This window comes from Lolium rigidum, chromosome 1, assembly GCF_022539505.1.
Source record: "Lolium rigidum isolate FL_2022 chromosome 1, APGP_CSIRO_Lrig_0.1, whole genome shotgun sequence".
In the NCBI taxonomy this organism is placed as follows: Eukaryota; Viridiplantae; Streptophyta; class Magnoliopsida; order Poales; family Poaceae; genus Lolium; species Lolium rigidum.
Window position 1 is genome coordinate 150229782 of NC_061508.1, and position 25660 is coordinate 150255441.

The window sequence follows — 25660 nt, forward strand, 5'->3', positions numbered from 1 at the left end:
GACTACTGACTCTGAAGAGAACAAGTCAGATGTTCCGGAAGCAAAACAGCCAAGATGATCATGTGGAGGATTTGGTCATTGCATCGTCGGTGGTCTCTGGGAAGTGGCTACGTGCCAAAAGACACATCAACGACAAGCTGCTTGATCTTGCTGATGGCCTCAATAGGGTATCCTGGCAACCACGTGAAGCACCTTGTGTGCAGTGCTAGGTGTACATGATGGCCATGCCCATCTGAAGGTGACGATCATCAAGCTTAATATCTGCAGGTGGTGCCTCCAAAATACAGTCATCTCACCCTGGAGCATTCTTCCTCCTCCCTCCCCACTCTGCCCGTGTGTGCGTCGGTTTCACCACGTAGACAGACTAAGAAAAAGGGCGCAAGGAACCAAAGTTAGTCTAAAGGCCAGGAAAATCAGTTTATAGTTGACATGAAAGTTTTGCACAAACCTGTACTAGCTGAAGTCACACCTCAAACTTTTTAGGGGTTGCTATCCCTCAACCGCGCTTGTGCTTCTGCAATCTCTTCCTGCAGAGAATCGATTGTTTTTTGCAGCACAACCTTTTCGGCTTCTCGAGCAGCAGATGCCTCTTCAATCATTTCCCTTGTCCCAACTTCCCGTCTTGGCAGGTAAGCTCCTTGGTTCGTATTCGTTCCAGCTGCATCTCTATCATGTGCGTCTTTCACCCGCCCAAATGGTTTGAGGTAGTAAAGTGTATTAGTTGAAATTATTCTCCTGGGCAGTTTAGGATTTGCATCGACCAGATTGCTAGAAGACATCTTATTGTTTCCTACAGAATTTAAAAAATAGAAGTGAAGAAGGCGGTATTAGCAATAGATTGTTGTGAACTCTGATTTTCCTTGTCTGGATTGAAGTATGGAACTGCCACTTCATGTATTCTCATACCTGAGCTCTTCCTGTTAACTACTTCGCAATCTTCCAAAAGGGGCCCTGATTGTTTATCTGAGGCTGATGCATCTTTGTTTGCTTTTTCATTACCTTCAATCGGCGTTGCACCCACCTCATGTTCCTTGCCCACTAATTCATCGGACTCATCATCACTGATCACCACGATGTTTTCAAGACTTGACTGCACATGGGCCACAGTTGCAGACCCAGTGGCTTTGCCGCTGGTTGTGCTTAGTGCTCCCTTGGGCAGTTCAAGATTTGCATCAACCGGATTGCTAGAAGACATCTTATTTTTCCCTAAAAAATAGAAGGTAAAAAATAGAAGTGAGGAACCCTGCATTAGCAATAGTTTATTGTGATCTCTGATTTTCATTCTTTCTGGATTAAGTATGGAACTGCGACTTCATGAATTCTCATACCTGAGCTCTTCCTATTGACCACTGCACAATCTTCCAAAAGGGACCCCGATTGTTTCTTTGAGGCTGATGCATCTTTATTTGCTTTTTCATTACCTTCAATCTGCATTGTACCCACCTCATGTTCCTTGCCCACTAATTCATCGGACTCACCATCACTGATTACCATGATGTCTTCAAGACTTGACTGCAGATGGGCTACAGTTGCAGATCCAGTGGCTTTGCTGCTGGTTGTGCTTACTGCTCCCTTGACAAGGTGATGGTGGGCTGCTTCACCATGTTCTGAGCTGCTATTCTTCTGTTTAATGACAAGGTCAGGAGGTGCTTTCTCTTTACTAGCATTATCATCATGAAGAACATCCATATTTTCTCCCCTTGGACTAACCAAAGCACGGGACTCTTTCAACTTTACAGAGTTAGCAACAGCAGTAGCATATGCCAACGAGTAAGGCTCCCACCATTTTGCGTACTCAATCGTCACAGCCAGCACGTACTGCGGAACAATGAACGCGAAATTTTTAGGCTCCATCATATATGTTCCCCAAGCAGTCTCCCAGTTTGAGTCAGCACGGGCAACAGACCCAGGCACGTCCTGATCGAAGCCAAGCTGCCTTGCAACACGATGAGGATTGTACTGCTCAATGCAGCGCATGCCTACAAGCTCGCAAGCACGCAGACACTGTGCAAAGGATTGCAGCTGTTTACTTCTTGCTATGTCCCGGCCATAAACCCAAGAGCAAGCCTTCTCTGGAGGCGGAGCAAAGCTGCTACTTCCATAGGGCCTCCACTCGAACTCCCTTGGCGACATGAACACTGCGTGAAGATACATGGGGTCAATCTCCTTTTGAACTTCATGCCACCGGGCAGCCCAAGGCTGGTGCCGAGCAAGGGGATCTAGGGTGGTCGCCATCTCAGGGCGAAGCTCGGGAAACCTAGCAAAGACCCAGAGCTGGAGGATGTGTAGCGGCGCCCACCCCACGAACGGCTGGTGTCTCTCGTCCAAATTGATGTAGTGGTTCAGCGTGGAGAGGTCAATGTAGATGCTGGCGAGAACAGCCGGCGCGAGCGCCACGCACCCGCCGCGAGCCAGCCGCGCAGCGATGGGGAGCACCTCCGTCCGGATCAAGTCGAAGGGCGGCTCCGGCAGCACGAAGAGGGACAGCCACATGGCGAGGAATGCCCCGTGCTCGAGCAGCTCGGCCGCTTCATTGTCGTGGGCGGCGGCGGCGGCTCCCTCTCGAGGCGGGGGCTCAAGGAAACGCCTCACCCACGCGGGGTGGTCGGGTTTCTGGCCCTTGCGCTTGTAGAGCGCGCGGCGGACGGCCTGGAGCGCCTCTACATCCCCGCGAGGCACGCCCTCGAGCGGCGCGCGCACAGCCCTGCCGAGCAAGGGCAGCCCCCCGAGCACGGCGACGTCCTCCAGCGTCACCGTCGCCTCGCCCCACGGGAACAGGAACGTGTTGGTCTCGGCGGACCAGATCGCGGCGAGCTGGAGCATCGCGCCATCATCGCGGCGCACCCGGTAGGTGGTGGCGAGGATGGCATCCAAGATCCCAACCGTCCGCCACTGGAGCTCGTACCGCGGGCGGAGCTTGTCCACCCACCGCTTCCAGAGGATAGGGGGCTCTGCCCAGCCCTTGAATTCGACCTGGAGCCCGTCGCCAAGAACAGGGCCGGTGTCGCGGGGCGGAGAAGGTAGAGCGGGGCGATGGGCGCCGCCCGCGCGGGGGTGGAGGAAGTGGGCCAATCGAACGGCGGGACATGACGGGTCGGCGCCGCTGGAGATGACGGGGACAGCGGACTCTTGGACAAGCCGCTGCTCCTGCTCGCCGCCGACCATGGCGTTGGGTTCTGGGTTCTGGGGGCTTTCACTGGGAGCTGCGCTTTCAGCTCGCCCCATAGATTAAGAGCATCTATAGCAGACCACACCATTATATCTGCCATCATTAAAATAACCGCTCTTTTAAGCTATTTTAAATTTTATAAAGTTCGAAATAAAAAAAAAACACGACCAGAATAGATAAGCTATATCCACCACTCCTCCTTACAGCATCTCCACTTCTGCCTCCCATATTGCGGCCGGGGCGCGGGATTAACTCTCGGTTATGTTTACTATGAAAAAATAAATTTGATTTAAAAAAACTATTTATTGATAGTTCGGCGATTGCATACATAGTTCAGCCATAATTATTTTTTGAAAAACTAAACCTTATGGCGGCCACGGTCTAGGCCTAAGCACCGGTACATCGCCGCCGACTAGTCCTACTCCTCCGTCTAGGCCTAAGCTATACTATCAATTCTTAGGACATCTCCAAAGCAGCGATCCAAACGGACGCGCTGGACCATCTATTTTAAACCGTTTGGGTAGTCGGATAGGTGGATGGTCGTCGGTCCGTTTGGATCGCGCAGTGCGCCCAACGTGCAGACGTATCGCATAAATGAAATACAAAAAAAGGAAAAAAAACAATTAAACTTAAACCATATTTCATTAAACATATGCTCTATTTTGGGTAAATTTATACGTATGCCCTATTTTGGATAAATTTAAACTACAAAATAAAGCCCTCTATATGGGCTTTAAACTTTAAAAAAAAAACTCTATCCTAGGGTATGAGGAGGACGAGGTGGCCGCCTGTGCGCCGCCTAGTCCCTATGGGCCTCGTCGCCGTGGGCGTCGACGACGTCCCCGGGCGGCGAGACGCTGTTGTGGCTCAACCGCGCCGGGGACTCCGGCCACGGCGACCACTGGGTCTCTTCCTAGGCCGAGTGGGGGTCCGGAGCCGCCCGCTGCTCCGCGCGGCAGCCCGGAGCTCTGCCTCCTCCCTGAGGCGGAGCTGCCTCTCGTGCCACGCGAGGCGCCTGGCCTCCTGGCGCCTCTCCTGCTCCGCCACGCGCCTGGCCTCCTGGCGCCTCTCCTCCTCGCGGCGGAGCCAGGCCTCCTCGCGCCGCCGCCTCGATTCCTCCTCCCGGCGGGCATGGTCGAGCAACGCCCAGGCCTCGGCGTCCTCGACCGCCTGTCGGGCCTCCTCCTCCATCACGGAGGTGCGGATGTCCTCCGCGAGATGCGGCCAGTTGGCCTCGTCCTCCGCCGTGGATAGCGCCAGAGCGGCGCACATCTCCGGGTCGTCTTCCTCCTCCGGCTTTGGCAGCAGCGGCGCGGGTTGCACCAATGCCGTGCCGACGCTGGCGGCCTCTCCGATGTAGAGACCGCCGCGGTGTCCCCCAGCCCTCAACGCCGGCGGAGAACGGAGGCTTCTGCTCGCCTCGCCGTCGTTGGCGTCGGGAGCGAAAGCCCTCTCGGGGCCATGGCGGCGTTTACGCGTGCGTGGGGAACTGTAGAGTGTAGTGGGGAAGTGGACTGGATAGGGACAGATCCCTCCCAGTCCACATTTAATAGGACGCGCACCCCCACCGACAGCTGGGCCCAGGGAGGCGACCAGGCGGACACGCGAGGACGTCGCGTGCCATCCGCGGCCACACAAATCTGGCCCAGATTTGGGTTGGGTTTGGGTCGTCCAGGACACCGCGGATATCCGCATTTGCGATGCGTGGTCGCATTGGGCCGCGGTTTTGTCCGTTTCGACCCATCCGGACGCGCGGGGATGGATCGTCGCGTTGGAGATGCCCTTACATCATCTCTACTTCTGCCTCCCATATTGCGGCCGGGGCACGAGTTAACTCTCAGTTATGGCAGCGTGCTCATGGGCGCGGCTGCGGCGGTGGCATCGTCAGCAGTGGTGATTCCCGTCGGCGATGGTCCTTCGAAGGGCGCTCCACCACCCCCGCCGCCCTCGGGGTTGTAGTTGTTCGGTGGCGAGCCATTGCCATCGTAGGCGGCGGGCCATTGTTGTTGTTCGGCGGCGATCCGGTCCTCGCGATGTTGCGCGGAGAACATCGACTAGGAGATGTTGTTGTCGGGGTCCCAGCGCGGGTCGTTCTGCTCCTCCGGCGTGAGGGCTGACCAGAAATGGCCATAGATGGCCACTCGTCGCGACGTTCCAACCGGCGCGGGCGATACCGGCAAGCCATGGGTGTCGAGAACCCATCCCGACGGACAGAACATGTTCGATGGGACAGGGTACCGCGCCTGCCACAGAGTGCGCGCCTCTTCGACGAACATTCAACGCCACCCGAAGCTGTTCGTGGCGGCGCCGTCGCTTGGTAGCATTGCATGGAAGGATGTGGGAGGGTGAAAGTGCATAGAGCCCCCATGTGTGGTTTTGGTAATTAATGACAATCCCTATGGACTAATGGTTGCATTGAGTTATATGTGTAGGAGTTGTCCATAGGCAATGCTTGAACGATTAGTTGACGTCAAGGTTGCAATACGAAAAAACGAGTGGAGTATGGGGGAGCAATCCGCAAGATATCATCTTCATCAAGCGAGCACAATCAAGAACAGCGTTTCATCTCGTTGCGGTCAAGATCATCATCATCGAGCTCAAATGGAAGATGCAAGGTTAAGGTTTGCTCTTGATAGGGTTTTATCTTACCGGTCTCGTGATTTAGTTGGGAGACCGATTTATAGGCTAGACGTCGTACTATCAAGGGGCTCTCGAGTGAGTAACTATATCGTATCATTCGGAGTGCGGTCAAACTTTTGCATCATGCATCATCTTTCTTGGTTGTTGTTTGGATCTTATCAATGTGGTGTTTTAGAGCTTGTGGTTATTTTCATGACAAGCTCTAGTTCATCGAAAACGGTTTTCGCGTACACCACTTGCCGCATTTTTGATATTGGGTTTTTTTCTCGGTTCTCCGCATTTAGAGGTTTCACTCTAAAATTCATAGGAAAATCTGCTATACTATTTTTCATACTTGGGGTAGATCTTGTCGTCCTCTTTCCAACAAAATTGGTTTCGCCTCGATCAGATTTTCCTAACTCAAGTTATTGTGTTTCTCGTAGTTTCTATTTGCACTTTATTTGAAGCTGCGAAATTTATTTCATTCAAAGAAAACTAAACTTTAGAAACTTGAGTTGGCCGTGGTGTGCTAGCTCTTTTGAAAAAGGAATTATGCTAATAGGATCTATGTTGATTCGTTTGAAGCTAGATGGGTCCTTTGGTTGTTTTTTGAAAGGCATGCATGGTCAAGTTTTATTAGGGAGCTAATCCACCGTGGTGTGCTCATGTGCTTGCTAGGCCGGTAGCTCTGCCTTAGCCAGGCCGGTACTGCTGCCAAGCTCAGGCCAGAAGTACCGCTGCAGCTACCGCCCTTGCTACCGCTAGCGCGCGCTTGCTTCCAGTAAGCTTGGTCGTGCGGCCGGTACCACGGCCGGTACCGCGGCCGGTAGTACCGGCCTCCCTCTCCTCCCGCGACAACTGCTCCCTCACGCTGCCCCGTCGAGCATGGCCGGTAGTACCGGCCCAACCTCGGCGGTACTACCGGCCCGAGCACGTTTTTGGCCAGATTTAGCCTCCAACGGGCAGAAAAATAGGGCCTCCTATTTAAGCCCCTTTTCTCTCTCTTTTTGGGTACTTCTTCTTCAACCTTTGGCTCTCCACCATTGTTGCATCTTGAGAGCTCCTCCTTGTTAGATTATATGTTTCGGTTAAGTTAGACTTGTAACGCAAGTTAGGGTTTTAGGCTTAGTCGGTTGGCTCTACTATTTATATCCCTTGTACCCCAAACAGTTTTGTATCAATTGTGAGACATAATACAACATGGTATCAGACTAATCGATCCTGACCTATGGCGCCGCCGCCTAAGCCGCCGCCGCCGCCTGGTTACTTCGACCAGCAAGCCAAGGCCGCCGTCGCCGCCGAGGCCTCGGCCTCTTCTACCCATCCCACGGCTACTCCTCTCTCCTACACAGACACCATAGCCGATGTCACCCCCTTCATACCTATTACTTTAGATCTTGCCCAACACAACTACTACCATTGGCGCCACCTCTTTGAGGTTCACCTCGGGCGCCGCAACCTTCGTCATCACATCGCCGCCGACGCCGCCCTCGTCCTGACGACGCTCGCTGGATCACAGATGATCTCGCCATCATCCAATGGATCTACACACGCGTGTCCACGGAGATTTTCAATCTCGTTTTCCGTGAGGCCGCCACCGCCCTCTGGGCGTCCCTGCGCCAGCTCTTCCAGGACAACGCTGACGCTCGGATCAACAACCTCCACTCCGCGATCCGCAACACCCCTCAGGGGGACTCCTCGCTCAGCGTCTACTGTCAGCGTATCCAGACGATGGTGGATGAGCTCCGCGAACTAGGCGATCCTATGCCTGATCGCCAGCTTATCAACATCCTTCTCCAAGGGCTCGGCGACCGGTTCAAGACTCAAGCGGCCATGATTCCCTTCATGCAGCCTCGCCCTTCCTTCAAGGAGATCCGGTCCCTCGCTGCAGAACGCCGATGATGACCTCACACGGCGGGAGGCGCGGCCTCACGTCTTCGCCGCCTCCACCCGACCGCCCTCGCTGCCTACTCCTCGCACCGGCAGGCCCGACGAGCCAGCCCACCGCCGCGGCAGGACCCCCGGCACCGTTTCCGGCCTCGGCCGGGCAGCCTCCTCCCGGCCGGCGTCCCAGCCCCAACTACAAGGGCAAGAATCCGATGTACCGGCCGCCGCGATCTGCCACTCCTCCAGCCGCCTCGACGCCCGCGCCAGCACTCGCCGCTCCTCCCGCTTGGCGCCCGCCACCGGTGGTACCGACGCCCGCGCCAAGCACCGCCGCGCCGCCTACCCGGCGCCCTCCTCATGATCCCCGGACCGGCATGGTTCAGGCTTGGTCCATGCCCCGGGCGGCCCCCTCTCCGATCGGCGCTCCTCCGGCTTACACGGGTGCTCGGGCGCCGGGTCTTCGCCCCCACACTGGTTCCCCTGGACTCCTCGGCCAGCGCGCCCCGCCAAACGCCTACCACGCCGCCCCGGCCTACTACGACGGGGGGATGTCATACATGCCATATCAGCACCCCCAGATGTTTCAGCCTTCGTCTGTCCTCATGCCGCCTGCTCCAACTGCCCCGCTGCATCAACCGACCTCCGCTCCTTCACCGAGCTGGGACCAATCTACGTTCTTGCAGGCCATGAACAACTTCGCTGCCCGTGGAAACTCAGGTATGGACTGGATTTTCGATTCCGGTGCTTCTAGTCACATGTCTGCTTCTAGTAATATGCTGTCAAATTTTTCCACCACACCACTTTCATCCATAGTCCTAGGAAACGGCACTACTATACCTATATATTTGATACGTCTCCAACGTATCGATAATTTCTTGTGTTCCATGCCACATTATTGATGTTATCTACATGTTTTATGCACACTTTATATCATATTCGTGCATTTTCTGGAACTAACCTATTAACAAGATGCCGAAGTGCCGCTTGTCGTTTTCTGCTGTTTTTGGTTTCAGAAATCCTAGTAAAGAAATATTCTCGGAATTGGACGAAATAAAAGCCCGGAGGCCTATTTTCTCACGAAGCTTCCGAAGACCGAAGACGAGACGAAGAGGGGCCACGGGGTGGCCAAACCCTAGGGCGGCGCGGCCCCACCCTTGGCCGCGCGGCCCCGTGGTGTGGGCCCCCGTGCCGCCTCTCGACTTGCCCTTCCGCCTACAAATAGCCTCCGTGACGAAACCCCCAGCACCGAGAGCCACGATACGGAAAACATTACCGAGACGCCGTCGCCGCCGATCCCATCTCGGGGGATCCCGGAGATCGCCTCCGGCACCCTCGCCGGAGAGGGGATTCATCTCCCGGAGGACTCTACACCGCCATGGTCGCCTCCGGAGTGATGTGTGAGTAGTCTACCCCTGGACTATGGGTCCATAGCAGTAGCTAGATGGTTGTCTTCTCCCCATTGTGCTATCATTGTCGGATCTTGTGAGCTGCCTATCATGATCAAGATCATCTATATGTAATTCTATATGTTGCGTTTGTTGGGATCCGATGAATAGAGAATACTTGTTATGTTGATTATCAAAGTTATGCTTATGTGTTGTTTATGATCTTGCATGCTCTCCGTTACTAGTAGATGCTCCGGCCAAGTAGATGCTTTTAACTCCAAGAGGGAGTACTTATGCTCGATAGTGGGTTCATGCCCGCATTGACACCGGGACGAGTGACGTAAAGTTCTAAGGTTGTGTTGTGCTGTTGCCACTAGGGATAAAACATTGATGCTATGTCTAAGGATGTAGTTGTTGATTACATTACGCACCATACTTAATGCAATTGTCCGTTGCTTAGCAACTTAATACCGGAGGGGTTCGGATGATAACCCGAAGGTGGACTTTTTAGGCATAGATGCAGTTGGATGGCGGTCTATGTACTTTGTCGTAATGCCCAATTAAATCTCACTATACTCATCATGATATGTATGTGCATTGTCATGCTCTCTTTATTTGTCAATTGCCCAACCGTAATTTGTTCACCCAACATGCTGTTCGTCTTATGGGAGAGACACCTCTAGTGAACTGTGGACCCCGGTCCAATTCTCTTTACTGAAATACAATCTACCGCAATACTTGTTTCTACTGTTTTCTCTGCAAACAATCATCTTCCACACAATACGGTTAATCCTTTGTTACAGCAAGCCGGTGAGATTGACAACCTCACTGTTTCGTTGGGGCAAAGTAGTTTGGTTGTGTTGTGCAGGTTCCACGTTGGCGCCGGAATCTCCGGTGTTGCGCCGCACTACATCCCGCCGCCATCAACCTTCAACGTGCTTCTTGGCTCCTCCTGGTTCGATAAACCTTGGTTTCTTTCTGAGGGAAAACTTGCTGCTGTGCTCATCATACCTTCCTCTTGGGGTTGCCCAACGAACGTGTGAAATACACGCCATCAAGCATATTTTCCGGCGCCGTTGCTCGGGGAGATCAAGACACGCCGCAAGGGGAGTCTCCACTTCTCAATCTCTTTACTTTGTTTTTGTCTTGCTTTATTTTATTTACTACTTTGTTTGCTGCACTAAATCAAAATACAAAAAAATTAGTTGCTAGTTTTACTTTATTTGCTATCTTGTTTGCTATATCGAAAACACAAAAAAAATTAGTTTACTTGCATTTACTTTATCTAGTTTGCTTTATTTACCGTTGCTAAAATGGCCAACGCTGAAAATACTAAGTTGTGTGACTTCACAACCACAAATAATAATGATTTCTTATGCACACCTATTGCTCCACCTGCTACTACAGCAGAATTCTTTGAAATTAAACCCGCTTTACCGACTCTTGTCATGAAAGATCAATTTTCTGGAATTAGTTCTGATGATGCTGCTGCCCATCTTAATAATTTTGTTGAACTATGTGAAATGCAAAAATATAAAGATGTAGATGGTGATATTATTAAACTAAAATTGTTCCCTTTCTCATTAAGAGGAAGAGCTAAAGATTGGTTGCTATCTCTGCCTAAGAATAGTATTGATTCCTGGACTAAATGCAAGGATGCTTTTATTGGTAGATATTATCCTCCTGCTAAAATTATATCTTTGAGGAGTAGCATAATGAATTTTAAACAATTAGATACTGAACATGTTGCTCAAGCTTGGGAAAGAATGAAATCTCTGGTTAAAAATTGCCCAACCCATGGACTCGACTACTTGGATGATCATCCAAACCTTCTATGCAGGACTAAATTTTTCTTCACGGAATTTATTGGATTCAGCTGCTGGAGGTACCTTTATGTCCATCACTCTTGGTGAAGCAACAAAGCTTCTTGATAATATGATGATCAACTACTCTGAATGGCACACGGAAAGAGCTCCACAAGGTAAGAAGGTAAATTCTATTGAAGAATCCTCCTCCTTGAATGATAAGGTTGACGCACCACCCTTCGATAACACTTGAGTTACACTTTCTGCGCCTAGCTGAAAGGCGTTAAAGAAAAGCGCTTATGGGAGACAACCCATGTTTTTACCTACAGTACTTTGTTTTTATTTTGTGTCTTGGAAGTTGTTTACTACTGTAGCAACCTCTCCTTATCTTAGTTTTGTGTTTTGTTGTGCCAAGTTAAGCCGTTGATAGAAAAGTAAGTACTAGATTTGGATTACTGCGCAGTTCCAGATTTCTTTGCTGTCACGAATCTGAGCCCACTGCCCTGCAGGAAGCTCAGAAAATTATGCCAATTTACGTGCATGATCCTCAGATATGTACGCAACTTTCATTCAATTTGAGCATTTTCATTTGAGCAAGTCTGGTGCCATTTTAAAATTCGTCAATACGAACTGTTCTGTTTTGACAGATTCTGCCTTTTATTTCGCATTGCCTCTTTCGCTATGTTGGATGAATTTCTTTGATCCACTAATGTCCAGTAGCATTATGCAATGTCCAGAAGTGTTAAGAATGATTGTGTCACCTCTGAATATGTCAATTTATATTGTGCACTAACCCTCTAATGAGTTGTTTCGAGTTTGGTGTGGAGGAAGTTTTCAAGGATCAAGAGAGGAGTATGATGCAACATGATCAAGGAGAGTGAAAGCTCTAAGCTTGGGGATGCACCCAGCGGTTCACCCCTGCATATATCAAGAAGACTCAAGCGTCTAAGCTTGGGGATGCCCAAGGCATCCCCTTCTTCATCAACAAATTATCGAGGTTCCTCCCCCGAAACTACATTTTTATTCGGCCACATCTTATGTGCTTTTTCTTGGAGCGTCGGTTTGTTTTTGTTTTTGTTTTGTTTGAATAAAATGGATCCTAGCATTCACTTTATGGGAGAGATACACGCTCCGCTGTAGCATATGGACAAATATGTCCTTGGTTTCTACTCATAGTATTCATGGCGAAGTTTCTCCTTCGTTAAATTGTTATATGGTTGGAATTGGAAAATGATACATGTAGTAATTGCTATAATGTCTTGGGTAATGTGATACTTGGCAATTGTTGTGCTCATGTTTAAGCTCTTGCATCATATGCTTTGCACCCATTAATGAAGAAATACATAGAGCATGCTAAAATTTGGTTTGCATATTTGGTTTCTCTAAGGTCTAGATAATTTCTAGTATTGAGTTTGAACAACAAGGAAGACGGTGTAGAGTTTTATAATGTTTTCAATATGTCTTTTATGTGAGTTTTGCTGCACCGGTTCATCCTTGTGTTTGTTTCTAACAAGCCTTGCTAGCCTAAACCTTGTATCGAGAGGGAATACTTCTCATGCATCCAAAATACTTGAGCCAACCACTATGCCATTTGTGTCCACCATACCTACCTACTACATGGTATTTTCCAGCCATCCCAAAGTAAATTGCTTGAGTGCTACCTTTAAAATTCCATCATTCACCTTTGCAATATATAGCTCATGGGACAAATAGCTTAAAAACTATTGTGGTATTGAATATGTAATTATGCACTTTATCTCTTATTAAGTTGCTTGTTGTGCGATAACCATGTTTACTCGGGGAACGCCATCAACTCATTGTTGAATTTCATGTGAGTTGCTATGCATGTTCGTCGTGTCGGAAGTAAGGGCGATCTACACTGAGTTGAATGGTTTGAGCATGCATATTGTGAGAGAAGAACATTGGGCCGCTAACTAAAGCCATGTTCCATGGTGGAAGTTTCAGTTTTGGACAAACATCCTCAAATCTCTAATGAGAAAAGAATTAATTGTTGTTGAATGCTTAAAGCATTAAAAGAGGAGTCCATTATCCGTTGTCTATGTTGTCCCGGTATGGATGTCTAAGTTGAGAATAATCAAAAGCGAGAAATCCAAATGCGAGCTTTCTCCTTAGACCTTTGTACAGGCGGCATAGAGGTACCCCTTTGTGAAACTTGGTTAAAGCATATGTATTGCGGTGATAATCCAGGTAGTCCAAGCTAATTAGGACAAGGTGCGGGCACTATTAGTACACTATGCATGAGGCTTGCAACTTATAAGATATAATTTACATGATGCATATGCTTTATTACTACCGTTGACAAAATTGTTTCATGTTTTCAAAATCAAAGCTCTAGCACAAATATAGCAATCGATGCTTTTCCTCTATGAGGACCATTCTTTTACTTTCAATGTTGAGTCAGTTCACCTATTTCTCTCCACCTCAAGAAGCAAACACTTGTGTGAACTGTGCATTGATTCCTACATACTTGCTTATTGCACTTATTATATTACTCTATGTTGACAATATCCATGAGATATACATGTTACAAGTTGAAAGCAACCGCTGAAACTTAATCTTCTTTTGTGTTGCTTCAATACCTTTACTTTGAATTATTGCTTTATGAGTTAACTCTTATGCAAGACTTATTGATGCTTGTCTTGAAGTGTTATTCATGAAAAGTCTTTGCTTTATGATTCACTTGTTTACTCATGTCATACACATTGTTTTGATCGCTGCACTCACTACCTATGCTTTACAAATAGTATGATCAAGTTTATGATGGCATGTCACTCCAGAAATTATCTTTGTTATCGTTTTACCTGCTCGGGACGAGCAGAACTAAGCTTGGGGATGCTGATACGTCTCCAACGTATCGATAATTTCTTGTGTTCCATGCCACATTATTGATGTTATCTACATGTTTTATGCACACTTTATATCATATTCGTGCATTTTCCGGAACTAACCTATTAACAAGATGCCGAAGTGCCGTTCTGTCGTTTTCTCGCTGTTTTTGGTTTCGAAATCCTAGTAAAGAAATATTCTCGGAATTGGACGAAATAAAAGCCCAGAGGCCTATTTTCTCACGAAGCTTCCAGAAGACCGAAGACGAGACGAAGAGGGGCCACGGGGTGGCCAAACCCTAGGGCGGCGCGGCCCCACCCTTGGCCGCGCGGCCCTGTGGTGTGGGCCCCCCGTGCCGCCTCTCGACTTGCCCTTCCGCCTACAAATAGCCTCCGTGACGAAACCCCCAGTACCGAGAGCCACGATACGGAAAACATTACTGAGACGCCGTCGCCGCCGATCCCATCTCGGGGGATCCCGGAGATCGCCTCCGGCACCCTGCCGGAGAGGGGATTCATCTCCCGGAGGACTCTACACCGCCATGGTCGCCTCCGGAGTGATGTGTGAGTAGTCTACCCCTGGACTATGGGTCCATAGCAGTAGCTAGATGGTTGTCTTCTCCCCATTGTGCTATCATTGTCTGGATCTTGTGAGCTGCCTATCATGATCAAGATCATCTATATGTAATTCTATATGTTGCGTTTGTTGGGATCCGATGAATAGAGAATACTTGTTATGTTGATTATCAAAGTTATGCTTATGTGTTGTTTATGATCTTGCATGCTCTCCGTTACTAGTAGATGCTCCGGCCAAGTAGATGCTTTTAACTCCAAGAGGGAGTACTTATGCTCGATAGTGGGTTCATGCCCGCATTGACACCGGGACAGAGGACGAAAAGTTCTAAGGTTGTGTTGTGCTCGTTGCCACTAGGGATAAAACATTGATGCTATGTCTAAGGATGTAGTTGTTGATTACATTACGCACCATACTTAATGCAATTGTCCGTTGCTTAGCAACTTAATACCGGAGGGGGTTCGGATGATAACTCGAAGGTGGACTTTTTAGGCATAGATGCAGCTTGGATGGCGGTCTATGTACTTTGTCGTAATGCCCAATTAAATCTCACTATACTCATCATGATATGTATGTGCATTGTCATGCTCTCTTTATTTGTCAATTGCCCAACCGTAATTTGTTCACCCAACATGCTGTTCGTCTTATGGGAGAGACACCTCTAGTGAACTGTGGACCCCGGTCCAATTCTCTTTACTGAAATACAATCTACTCGCAATACTTGTTTCTACCGTTTTCTCTGCAAACAATCATCTTCCACACAATACGGTTAATCCTTTGTTACAAGCAAGCCGGTGAGATTGACAACCTCACTCGTTTCGTTGGGGCAAAGTAGTTTGGTTGTGTTGTGCAGGTTCCACGTTGGCGCCGAATCTCCGGTGTTGCGCCGCACTACATCCCGCCGCCATCAACCTTCAACGTGCTTCTTGGCTCCTCCTGGTTCGATAAACCTTGGTTTCTTTCTGAGGGAAAACTTGCTGCTGTGCTCATCATACCTTCCTCTTGGGGTTGCCCAACGAACGTGTGAAATACACGCCATCAATATTGCACCGGCCAAACCACCATACCTACACCCACCAAACAACTCCTCCTACGTGATGTTCTTATTGCACCCGCGCTAATCAAAAACTTAATTTCTGTTCGTCAGTTCACCCGTGACAATCTTGTTTCTATGGAATTTGATCCGTTTGGTTTATCTGTGAAGGACTACTGCATCAAAGCGGAGATCGCTCGGTTCAATAGCTCCGGCGACCTCTACACTCTCCATGGCGCCGCCACCCACGACCCACCCACCTCCATGGCGGCGTCCGTCGAACTCTGGCATCACCGTCTCGGCCACCCCCACCACGCTACCTTGTCTTCTATACTTAGCGAATTTTCAATAAATTGTAATAAGGATAGTCATAGTACCTCCATGTGTCCCTCTTGTCAGCAAGGAAAACATGTTCGTTTGCCCTTTAGTTCCTCTACTACTGTTAGTACCTTTCCTTTTGAACTTTTGCACTGCGATTTATGGACATCTCCCCATACTAGTGTCTCTGGCTTTAAATATTATCTAGTCGTTCTAGACGACTTCACACACTTTGTCCGGACTTTTCCTTTACGCAACAAATCAGACGTACACACCATTTTCCTAAACTTTCAAAAATATGTCGCCACACACTTCTTTCTTCCCATTAAATTTATCCAATGTGACAACGGCAAAGAATTTGATAACTTTCAAAACCGAAACTTCTTTCTTCAACATGGCATTCTTCTCCGATTTTCATGCCCATACACTTCACCTCAAAACGGCAAGGCAGTAACGCTCGCTCGCACAATAAACGACATCATTCGCACCCTTTTAATCCACTCCTCAATGCCACCAAAATTCTCGGGCCGAAGCCTTACGCACAGCCCACCTACTTACTTAACATCCGGCCTCACAAGTCCAATACAAACTCTACACCATTCTACTCTCTTTATCTCAGTCATCCCAACTACTCTGAACTTCGCGTCTTTGGTTGTCTTTGTTTTCCAAACACTGCCGCCATCTCCACCAACAAATTATCACCTCGCTCCATTCCCTGTGTCTTTCTAGGATACTCTGATGAACACAAGGGTTATCGCTGCCTGGATCTCGTCTCTGGCCGCGTCCACATCTCTCGGCACGTCACTTTCTCCGAGCATATCTTCCCTTTCTCCACACGGACACCCTCCCAAACTCCCATTGACCCATCGCCTACCCTACATCATCCCATAGCTTACCCCGCTAGGTTTCCTCACCACTACACCGCTCCTACCGCCACCCCAGTACCCTCCTCGCCTGCCGCGGCAGTCCCTTCAGCCGACTCCACTGCCGCGACAGCGGGGTCGGCTGCTTCCTCTGCCGAGTCCGCACCTCCACCCGATACACCCATCTTCCCCGCCGCTCCTTCTCCACCTATTCCACCATCTTCGACGTCTGACTCATCCGCTGCGCCTGACGTCGTTGTTCATCCGACTCCACCTCTACCACACCATGCTGTTCCTACCCAAGCTCCCAAAAATGATCACCCAATGCGCACTCAGGCCAAAACATGATTTCACGTTCCAAAAGGGCCGCGTCTCAATCTTCATGCCACCACTTCTCCGATCTCCCCCATCCCTAAAACATACAAAAGTGCTCTTCTCGATCCTAACTGGGCTGCCGCTATGCGTGATGATTTTCTGCTCTCATTCACAATGATACATGGCGCCTTGTTCCTCGCCCTGTCGGTGCAAATATTGTTTCCGGCAAATGGGTTTTCCGCCAAAAATTTCTCTCCGACGGAACTCTCTCTCGCTACAAGGCTCGCTGGGTTTGTCGTGGTTTCTCTCAGCAGCACGGCATCGACTACGACGAGACCTTCTCTCCTGTTGTCAAACCTAGCACTATTCGCACTCGTTCTTAGCATCGCCACTTCCTCTTCTTGGCCCATTCACCAACTCGATGTCAAAAATGCCTTTCTTCATGGTGCTCTCCAAGAAACTGTTTATTGTCAACAACCTTTAGGATTCGAAGACTCCTCTCGCTCCCGATCATGTTTGTCTCCTTCAAAAATCTCTTTATGGTCTCAAACAAGCTCCTAGGGCTTGGTTCCAACGTTTTTCAACTTACATTCAAACAATCGGTTTCACTCCCTCTCTCACCGACACCTCTCTTTTTGTCTATCACACTTCCACACACACAACTTATCTTCTTCTTTATGTTGATGATATCATTCTCACTGCTTCCACTAAGACTTTTCTTGATCATATTATTACACTGCTTAACTCTGAATTCTCTATGACTGATCTTGGTGTGTGATGTCTACGGGAGCTTCTATTCTTGTAGACAGTGTTGGGCCTCCAAGAGCAGAGGTTTGTAGAACAGCAGCAAGTTTCCCTTAAGTGGATACCCAAGGTTTATCGATCTCAGGGAGGAAGAGGTCAAAGATATCCCTCTCATGCAACCCCGCAACCACAAAGCAAGAAGTCTCTTGTGTCCCCAACACACCTAATAGGTGCACTAGTTCGGCGAAGAGATAGTGAAATACAGGTGGTATGAATAAGTAGTAGCAACAGCACCAGAAAAGTGCTTTGCCCAGGACGATAAACAAGCAAGTAGTAATGCAGCGAGTAGTAACGCAATAAAACAAGTAAACAAGCAGCGATAGCGATATTTAGGAACAAGGCCTAGGGATTAGACTTTCACTAGTGGACACTCTCAACATTGATCACATAACAGAATAGATAAATGCATACTCTACACTTTTGTTGGATGATGAACACATTGCGTAGGATTACACGAACCCTCAATGCCGGAGTTAACAAGCTCCACAATAATGCTCATATTTTAGTAACCTTTAGTGTAAGATAGATCAAAAGACTAAACCAAGTACTAGCATAGCATGCACACTCGTCACCTTCATGCATATGTAGGAGGAATAGATCACATCAATATTATCATAGCAATAGTTAACTTCGCAATCTACAAGAGATCATGATCATAGCATAAACCAAGTACTAACACGGTGCACACATCTGTCACCTTTGCACACGTGCAGGAGGAATAAAACTACTTTAATAACATTGCTAGAGTAGCACATAGATAAATTGTGATACAAACACATTGCAATCATAAAGAGATATAAATAAGCACCTCACTATGCCATTCAACAGTGAATAAGTATTCTGTGAAATATAGCCTAAGAGACCCACACGGTGCACACACTGTCACCTTTACACACGTGGGACAAGGAGTCTCCGGAGATCACAAAAGTAAAACTCACTTGACTAGCATAATGACATCTAGATTACAAGCATCATCATATGAATCTCAATCATGTAAGGCAGCTCATGAGATTATTGTATTGAAGCACATAGGAGAGAGATGAACCACATAGCTACCGGTACAGCCCCGAGCCTCGATGGAGAACTACTCCCTCCTCATGGGAGCAGCAGCGGTGATGAAGATGGCGGTGGAGATGGCAGCGGTGTCAATGGAGAAGCCTTCCGGGGCACTTCCTCGCTCCGACAGGGTGCCGGAACGAGACTCCTGTCCCCCAGATCTTGGCTTCGCGATGGCGGCGGCTCTGGAAGGTTTTCCGTATCGTGGTTTTTCGCATCAGGGGTTTCGCGACGGAGGCTTTAAGTAGGCGGAAGGGCAGAGTCGGGGGCCAGACGAGGGGCCCACACCATAGGTCGGCGCGGCCAAGACCTGGGCCGCGCCGCCCTATGGTTTGGCCACCTCGTGGCCCCACTTCGTATGTTCTTCGGTCTTCTGGAAGCTCCGTGGAAAAATAGGACCCTGGGTCTTCGTTTCGTCCAATTCCGAGAATATTTCGTTACTAGGATTTCTGAAACCAAAAACAGCAGAAAACAGGAACTGGCACTTCGGCATCTTGTTAATAGGTTAGTTCCGGAAAATGCACGAATATGACATAAAGTGTGCATAAAACATGTAGGTATCATCAATAATATGACATAGAACATAAGAAATTATCGATACGTCGGAGACGTATCAAGCATCCCCAGCTTAGTTCTCGCTCGTCCCGAGCGAGGTAAAACGATAACAAAGATAATTTCTGAAGTGATATGCCATCATAACCTTGATCATACTATTTGTAAACATATGTAGTGGATGCAGCGATCAAAACAATGGTGATGACATGAGTAAACAGGTGAATCATAAAGCAAAGACTTTTCATGAATAGTATTTCAAGACAAGTGTTAATAAGTCTTGCATAAGAGTTAACTCATAAAGCAATAAATCAAAGTAAAGGTATTGAAGCAACACAAAGGAAGATTAAGTTTCAGTGGTTGCTTTCAACTTGTAACATGTATATCTCATAGATAATTGTCAACATAGAGTAATATAACAAGTGCAATATGCAAATATGTAGAAATCAATGCACAGTTCACACAAGTGTTTGCTTCTTGAGGTGGAGAGAAATAGGTGAACTGACTCAACATAAAAGTAAAGAGAATGGTCCTTCAAAGAGGAAAGCATCGATTGCTATATTTGTGCTAGAGCTTTTATTTTGAAAACATGAAACAATTTTGTCAACGGTAGTAATAAAGCATATGAGTTATGTAAATTATATCTTACAAGTTGCAAGTCTCATGCATAGTATACTAATAGTGCCCGCACCTTGTCCTATTTAGCTTGGACTACCGGATCTTTTCAATGCACATGTTTTAACCAAGTGTCACAATGGGGTACCTCCATGCCGCCTGTACAAAGGTCTAAGGAGAAAGCTCGCATTTTGGATTTCTCGCTTTTGATTATTCTCAACTTAGACATCCATACCGGGACAACATGGACAACAGATAATGGACTCCTCTTTAATGCATAAGCATGTGGCAACAATTATTATTCTCATATGAGATTGAGGATATGTGTCCAAAACTGAAACTTCCACCATGATTCATGGCTTTAGTTAGCGGCCCAATGTTCTTCTCTAACAATATGCATGCTCCAACCATTAAGGTGGTAGATCTCTCTTACTTCAGTACAAGACGGACATGCATAGCAACTCACATGATATTCAACAAAGAATAGTTGATGGCGTCCCCAGAAGCATGGTTACCGCACAACAAGCAACTTAATAAGAGATAAAGTGCATAAGTACATATTCAATACCACAATAGTTTTTAAGCTATTTTTCCCATGAGCTATATATTGCAAAGGTGAATGGTGGAATTTTAAAGGTAGCACTCAAGCAATTTACTTTGGAATGGCGGATAAATACCATGTAGTAGGTAGGTATGGTGGACACAAATGGCATAGTGGTTGGCTCAAGTATTTTGGATGCATGAGAAGTATTCCCTCTCGATACAAGGTTTAGGCTAGCAAGGTTATTTGAAACAAACACAAGGATGAACGGTACAGCAAAACTCACATAAAAGACATATTGTAAACATTATAAGACTCCATACCGTCTTCCTTGTTGTTCAAAACTCAATACTAGATGTTATCTAGACTCTAGAGAAACTAAATATGCAAACCAAATTAGCAAGCTCTAAGTATTTCTTCATTAATGGGTGCAAAGTATATGATGCAAGAGCTTAAACATGAGCACAACAATTGCCAAGTATCAAATTATCCAAGACATTTTAGAATTACTACATGTAGCATTTTCCAATTCCTACCATATAACAATATAACGAAGAAGAAACTTCGCCATGAATACTATGAGTAGAGCCTAAGGACATATTTGTCCATATGCTACAGCGGAGTGTGTCTCTCTCCCACACAAGCATTTATTCAAACAAAAACAAAAACAAAAGCACACAGACGCTCCAAGTAAAGTACATAAGATGTGGCCGAATAAAAATATAGTTTCAGGGGAGGAACCTGATAATGTTGTCGATGAAGAAGGGGATGCCTTGGGCATCCCCAAGCTTAGACGCTTGAGTCTTCTTAATATATGCAGGGGTGAACCACCGGGGCATCCCCATGCTTAGAGCTTTCACTCTCCTTGATCATACTGCATCATACTCCTCTCTTGATCCTTGAAAACTTCCTCCACACCAAACTCGAAACAACTCATTAGAGGGTTAGTGCATAATAAAAATTCACATGTTCAGAGGTGACACAATCATTCTTAACACTTCTGGACATTGCATAAAGCTACTGGACATTAATGGATCAAAGAAATTCATCCAACATAGCAAAAGAGGTAATGCGAAATAAAAGACAGAATCTGTCAAAACAGAACAGTCCGTAAAGATGGATTTTATTAGGCCACCAGACTTGCTCAAACGAAAATGATCAAATTGAATGAAAGTTGCGTACATATCTGAGGATCATGCTCGTAAATTGGCGTAATTTTCTGAGCTACCTACAGGGAGATAGACCCAGATTCGTGACAGCAAATAAATCTGGAACTGCGCAGTAATCCAAATCTAGTACTTACTTTTCTATCAAAGACTTTACTTGGCACAACAAAACATAAAACTAAGATAAGGAGAGGTTGCTACAGTAGTAAACAACTTCCAAGACACAAATATAAAACAAAAATACTGTAGTAAAATAACACATGGGTTATCTCCCAAGAAGTTCTTTCTTTATAGCCGTTAAGATGGGCTCAGCAGTTTTAATGATGCACTTGCAAGAAATAGTATTTGAAGCAAAAGAGAGCATCAAAGGAAAATTCAAAACACATTTAAGTCTAACATGCTTCCTATGCATAGGAATCTTGTAAGTAAACAAGTTCATGAAGAGCAAAGTAACAAGCATAGGAAGATAAAACAAGTGTAGCTTCAAAAATTTCAGCACATAGAGAGGCACTTTAGTAACATGAAAATTTCTACAACCATATTTTCCTCTCTCATAATAACTTTCAGTAGAAACATGAGCAAACTCAACAATATAACTATCACATAAAGCATTCTTATCATGAGTCTCATGCATAAAATTATTACTCTCCACATAAGCATAATCAATTTTATTAGTTGTAGTGGGAGCAAATTCAACAAAGTAGCTATCATTATTATTCTCATCAAGTGTAGGAGGCATAGTATAATCACAACAAAATTTACTCTCCATAGTAGGTGGCACAAAAAGACCACTATCATTATCATCATCAGAAATAGGAGGCAAAGTATCATCAAAGAAAATTTTCTCCTCAATGCTTGGGGGACTAAAAAGATCATGAAAACCAGCTTCCCCAAGCTTAGAACTTTCTATATCATTATCAACAATGGTGTTCAAAGCGTTCATACTAATATTACTACCAGCATGCAAATAAGATTTCATAGGTTTTTTAATTTTCGCATCAAACAATCCATGTTTTAAATCAGGAAATAGAATAAGAAGCTCATTGTTGTCCATTATGCCAAACTAGTGTAAACAAGAAACAAAAAGATGCAATTGCAGGATCTAAAGGAAATAGCTTCGAGAACAAACACAATGGCGCCAGAAAAGTACTGTTACCTGGAACCGGAGTATGAGTGCCTTTTTACCTTTCCTCCCCGGCAACGGCGCCAGAAAAGTGCTTGATGTCTACGGGAGCTTCTATTCTTGTAGACAGTGTTGGGCCTCCAAGAGCAGAGGTTTGTAGAACAGCAGCAAGTTTCCCTTAAGTGGATACCCAAGGTTTATCGATCTCAGGGAGGAAGAGGTCAAAGATATCCCTCTCATGCAACCCCGCAACCACAAAGCAAGAAGTCTCTTGTGTCCCCAACACACCTAATAGGTGCACTAGTTCGGCGAAGAGATAGTGAAATACAGGTGGTATGAATAAGTAGTAGCAACGAGCACCGTAAAAGTGCTTTGCCCGAGACGATAAACAAGCAGTAGTAATGCAGCGAGTAGTAACGCGAAGAAAACAAGAAACAAGCAGCGATAGCGATATTTAGGAACAAGGCCTAGGGATTAGACTTTCACTAGTGGACACTCTCAACATTGATCACATAACAGAATAGATAAATGCATACTCTACACTTTTGTTGGATGATGAACACATTGCGTAGGATTACACGAACCCTCAATGCCGGAGTTAACAAGCTCCACAATAATGCTCATATTTTAGTAACCTTTAGTGTAAGATAGATCAAAAGACTAAACCAAGTACTAGCATAGCATGCACACTGTCACCTTCATGCATATGTAGGAGGAATAGATCACATCAATATTATCATAGCAATAGTTAACTTCGCAATCTACAAGAGATCATGATCATAGCATAAACCAAGTACTAACACGGTGCACACACTCGTCACCTTTGCACACGTGCAGGAGGAATAAAACTACTTTAATAACATTGCTAGAGTAGCACATAAATAAATTGTGATACAAACACATTGCAATCATAAAGAGATATAAAAAAGCACCTCACTATGCCATTCAACAGTGAATAAGTATTCTGTGAAATATAGCCTAAGAGACCCACACGGTGCACACACTGTCACCTTTACACACGTGGGACAAGGAGTCTCCGGAGATCACAAAAGTAAAACTCACTTGACTAGCATAATGACATCTAGATTACAAGCATCATCATATGAATCTCAATCATGTAAGGCAGCTCATGAGATTATTGTATTGAAGCACATAGGAGAGAGATGAACCACATAGCTACCGGTACAGCCCCGAGCCTCGATGGAGAACTACTCCCTCCTCATGGGAGCAGCAGCGGTGATGAAGATGGCGGTGGAGATGGCAGCGGTGTCGATGGAGAAGCCTTCCGGGGCACTTCCCCGCTCCGGCAGGGTGCCGGAACAGAGACTCCTGTCCCCCAGATCTTGGCTTCGCGATGGCGGCGGCTCTGGAAGGTTTTCCGTATCGTGGTTTTTCGCATCAGGGGTTTCGCGACGGAGGCTTTAAGTAGGCGGAAGGGCAGAGTCGGGGGCCGGACGAGGGCCCACACCATAGGTCGGCGCGGCCAAGACCCGGGCCGCGCCGCCCTATGGTTTGGCCACCTCGTGGCCCCACTTCGTATGTTCTTCGGTCTTCCGGAAGCTCCGTGGAAAAATAGGACCCCGGGTCTTCGTTTCGTCCAATTCCGAGAATATTTCGTTACTAGGATTTCGAAACCAAAAACAGCAGAAAACAGGAACTGGCACTTCGGCATCTTGTTAATAGGTTAGTTCCAGAAAATGCACGAATATGACATAAAGTGTGCATAAAACATGTAGGTATCATCAATAATATGGCATAGAACATAAGAAACGATCGATACGTCGGAGACGTATCAGTGTGCTTCATCATTTTCTTGGCATCACTATTACACGTGACTCTAATGGTCTTTTTCTTTCCCAACGTCAGTACATTCTAGATCTTCTCAACCGCGCAGGCATGATTGACTGTCAGCCTGCTCGTACACCTGTTGACACTAGCGCCAAACTCTCTCGCTGATGGCGAACCATTCTCGGACCCAACTCTCTACCGTAGCATTGCGGGTGCACTACAATACCTTACTCTAACACGCCCAGAAATATCTTATTCTGTCCAACAAGTCTGCCTATATATGCATGATCCACGAGTTCCTCACTACAATCACATGAAACACACTCTTAGATATCTAAAAGGAACATTAGATTATGGCCTTCACATAAACACCACTTCACCTACCAGCTTGACAAAGATACTCGATGCGGATCGGGCTAGATGCCCCGACACTCGTCGGTCCACGTCCGGATACTCGTGTTTTTATGGGTAACAATTTGCTTTCATGGTCTTCTAAGCGACGGAGTTACGGTTTCACGCTCGTCCGCAGTGCTGAGTATCGAGCTGTTGCACATGCGATTGCTGAGACAGGTTTTGCTACGACAGCTTGTTGGCTGAACTTCATCGTCCCATACAGCAGGCCACTATTGTTTATTGTGATAATATTTCAGCGGTTTACATGTCCAGCAATCCAGTTCAGCATCGGCGGACAAAGCATATTGAGATAGATATTCACTTCGTCAGGGAGAAAGTTGCTTTGGGCCAAGTTCGAGTTCTTCATGTTCCCACTACAGACGCAGTTCGCCGACATCTTTACCAAGGGACTGCCAACACAGCCGTTTCATGACATTCGTTTCAGTCTCAACGTGATTGAACCCCACGTTGACACTGCGGGGGGATGTTAGATTATATGTTTCGGTTAAGTTAGACTTGTAACGCAAGTTAGGGTTTTAGGCTTAGTCGGTTGGCTCTACTATTTATATCCCTTGTACCCCAAACAGTTTTGTATCAATTGTGAGACATAATACAATCTTACACTCCTCTCCCCCAATCCCTCCATGATTCTTGCTCAAATTTGAGGAAAAGAGAGAGGTGGTCTAGATCTATATTTGCACCAATCAAATTCCCCTCTTTGTGAGGGAACCTCTAGATCTAGATCTTGGAGAGAAATTTTGTGTTCCTCTTCTTATATTGTTCTTCCTCTCTTATTCCCCCAATAGCT

The 25660-nt window shown here is 46.9% G+C and overlaps 1 protein-coding gene across 1 annotated transcript; it reads right to left on the reverse strand.

The window, feature by feature from the left end:
* Positions 1-333: 333 nt before the first annotated feature.
* LOC124652465 lies at positions 334-3225 on the reverse strand. Its single transcript, XM_047191483.1, has 4 exons — positions 1329-3225; positions 907-1206; positions 449-790; positions 334-364 (listed from the first exon to the last, which is right to left on the reverse strand). The coding sequence occupies exons 1-3, from the start codon at positions 3223-3225 to the stop codon at positions 480-482; spliced, it is 2508 nt and encodes an 835-aa protein (XP_047047439.1). The 3' UTR covers positions 334-364; positions 449-479.
* Between the last annotated feature and the right edge of the window lie 22435 nt (positions 3226-25660).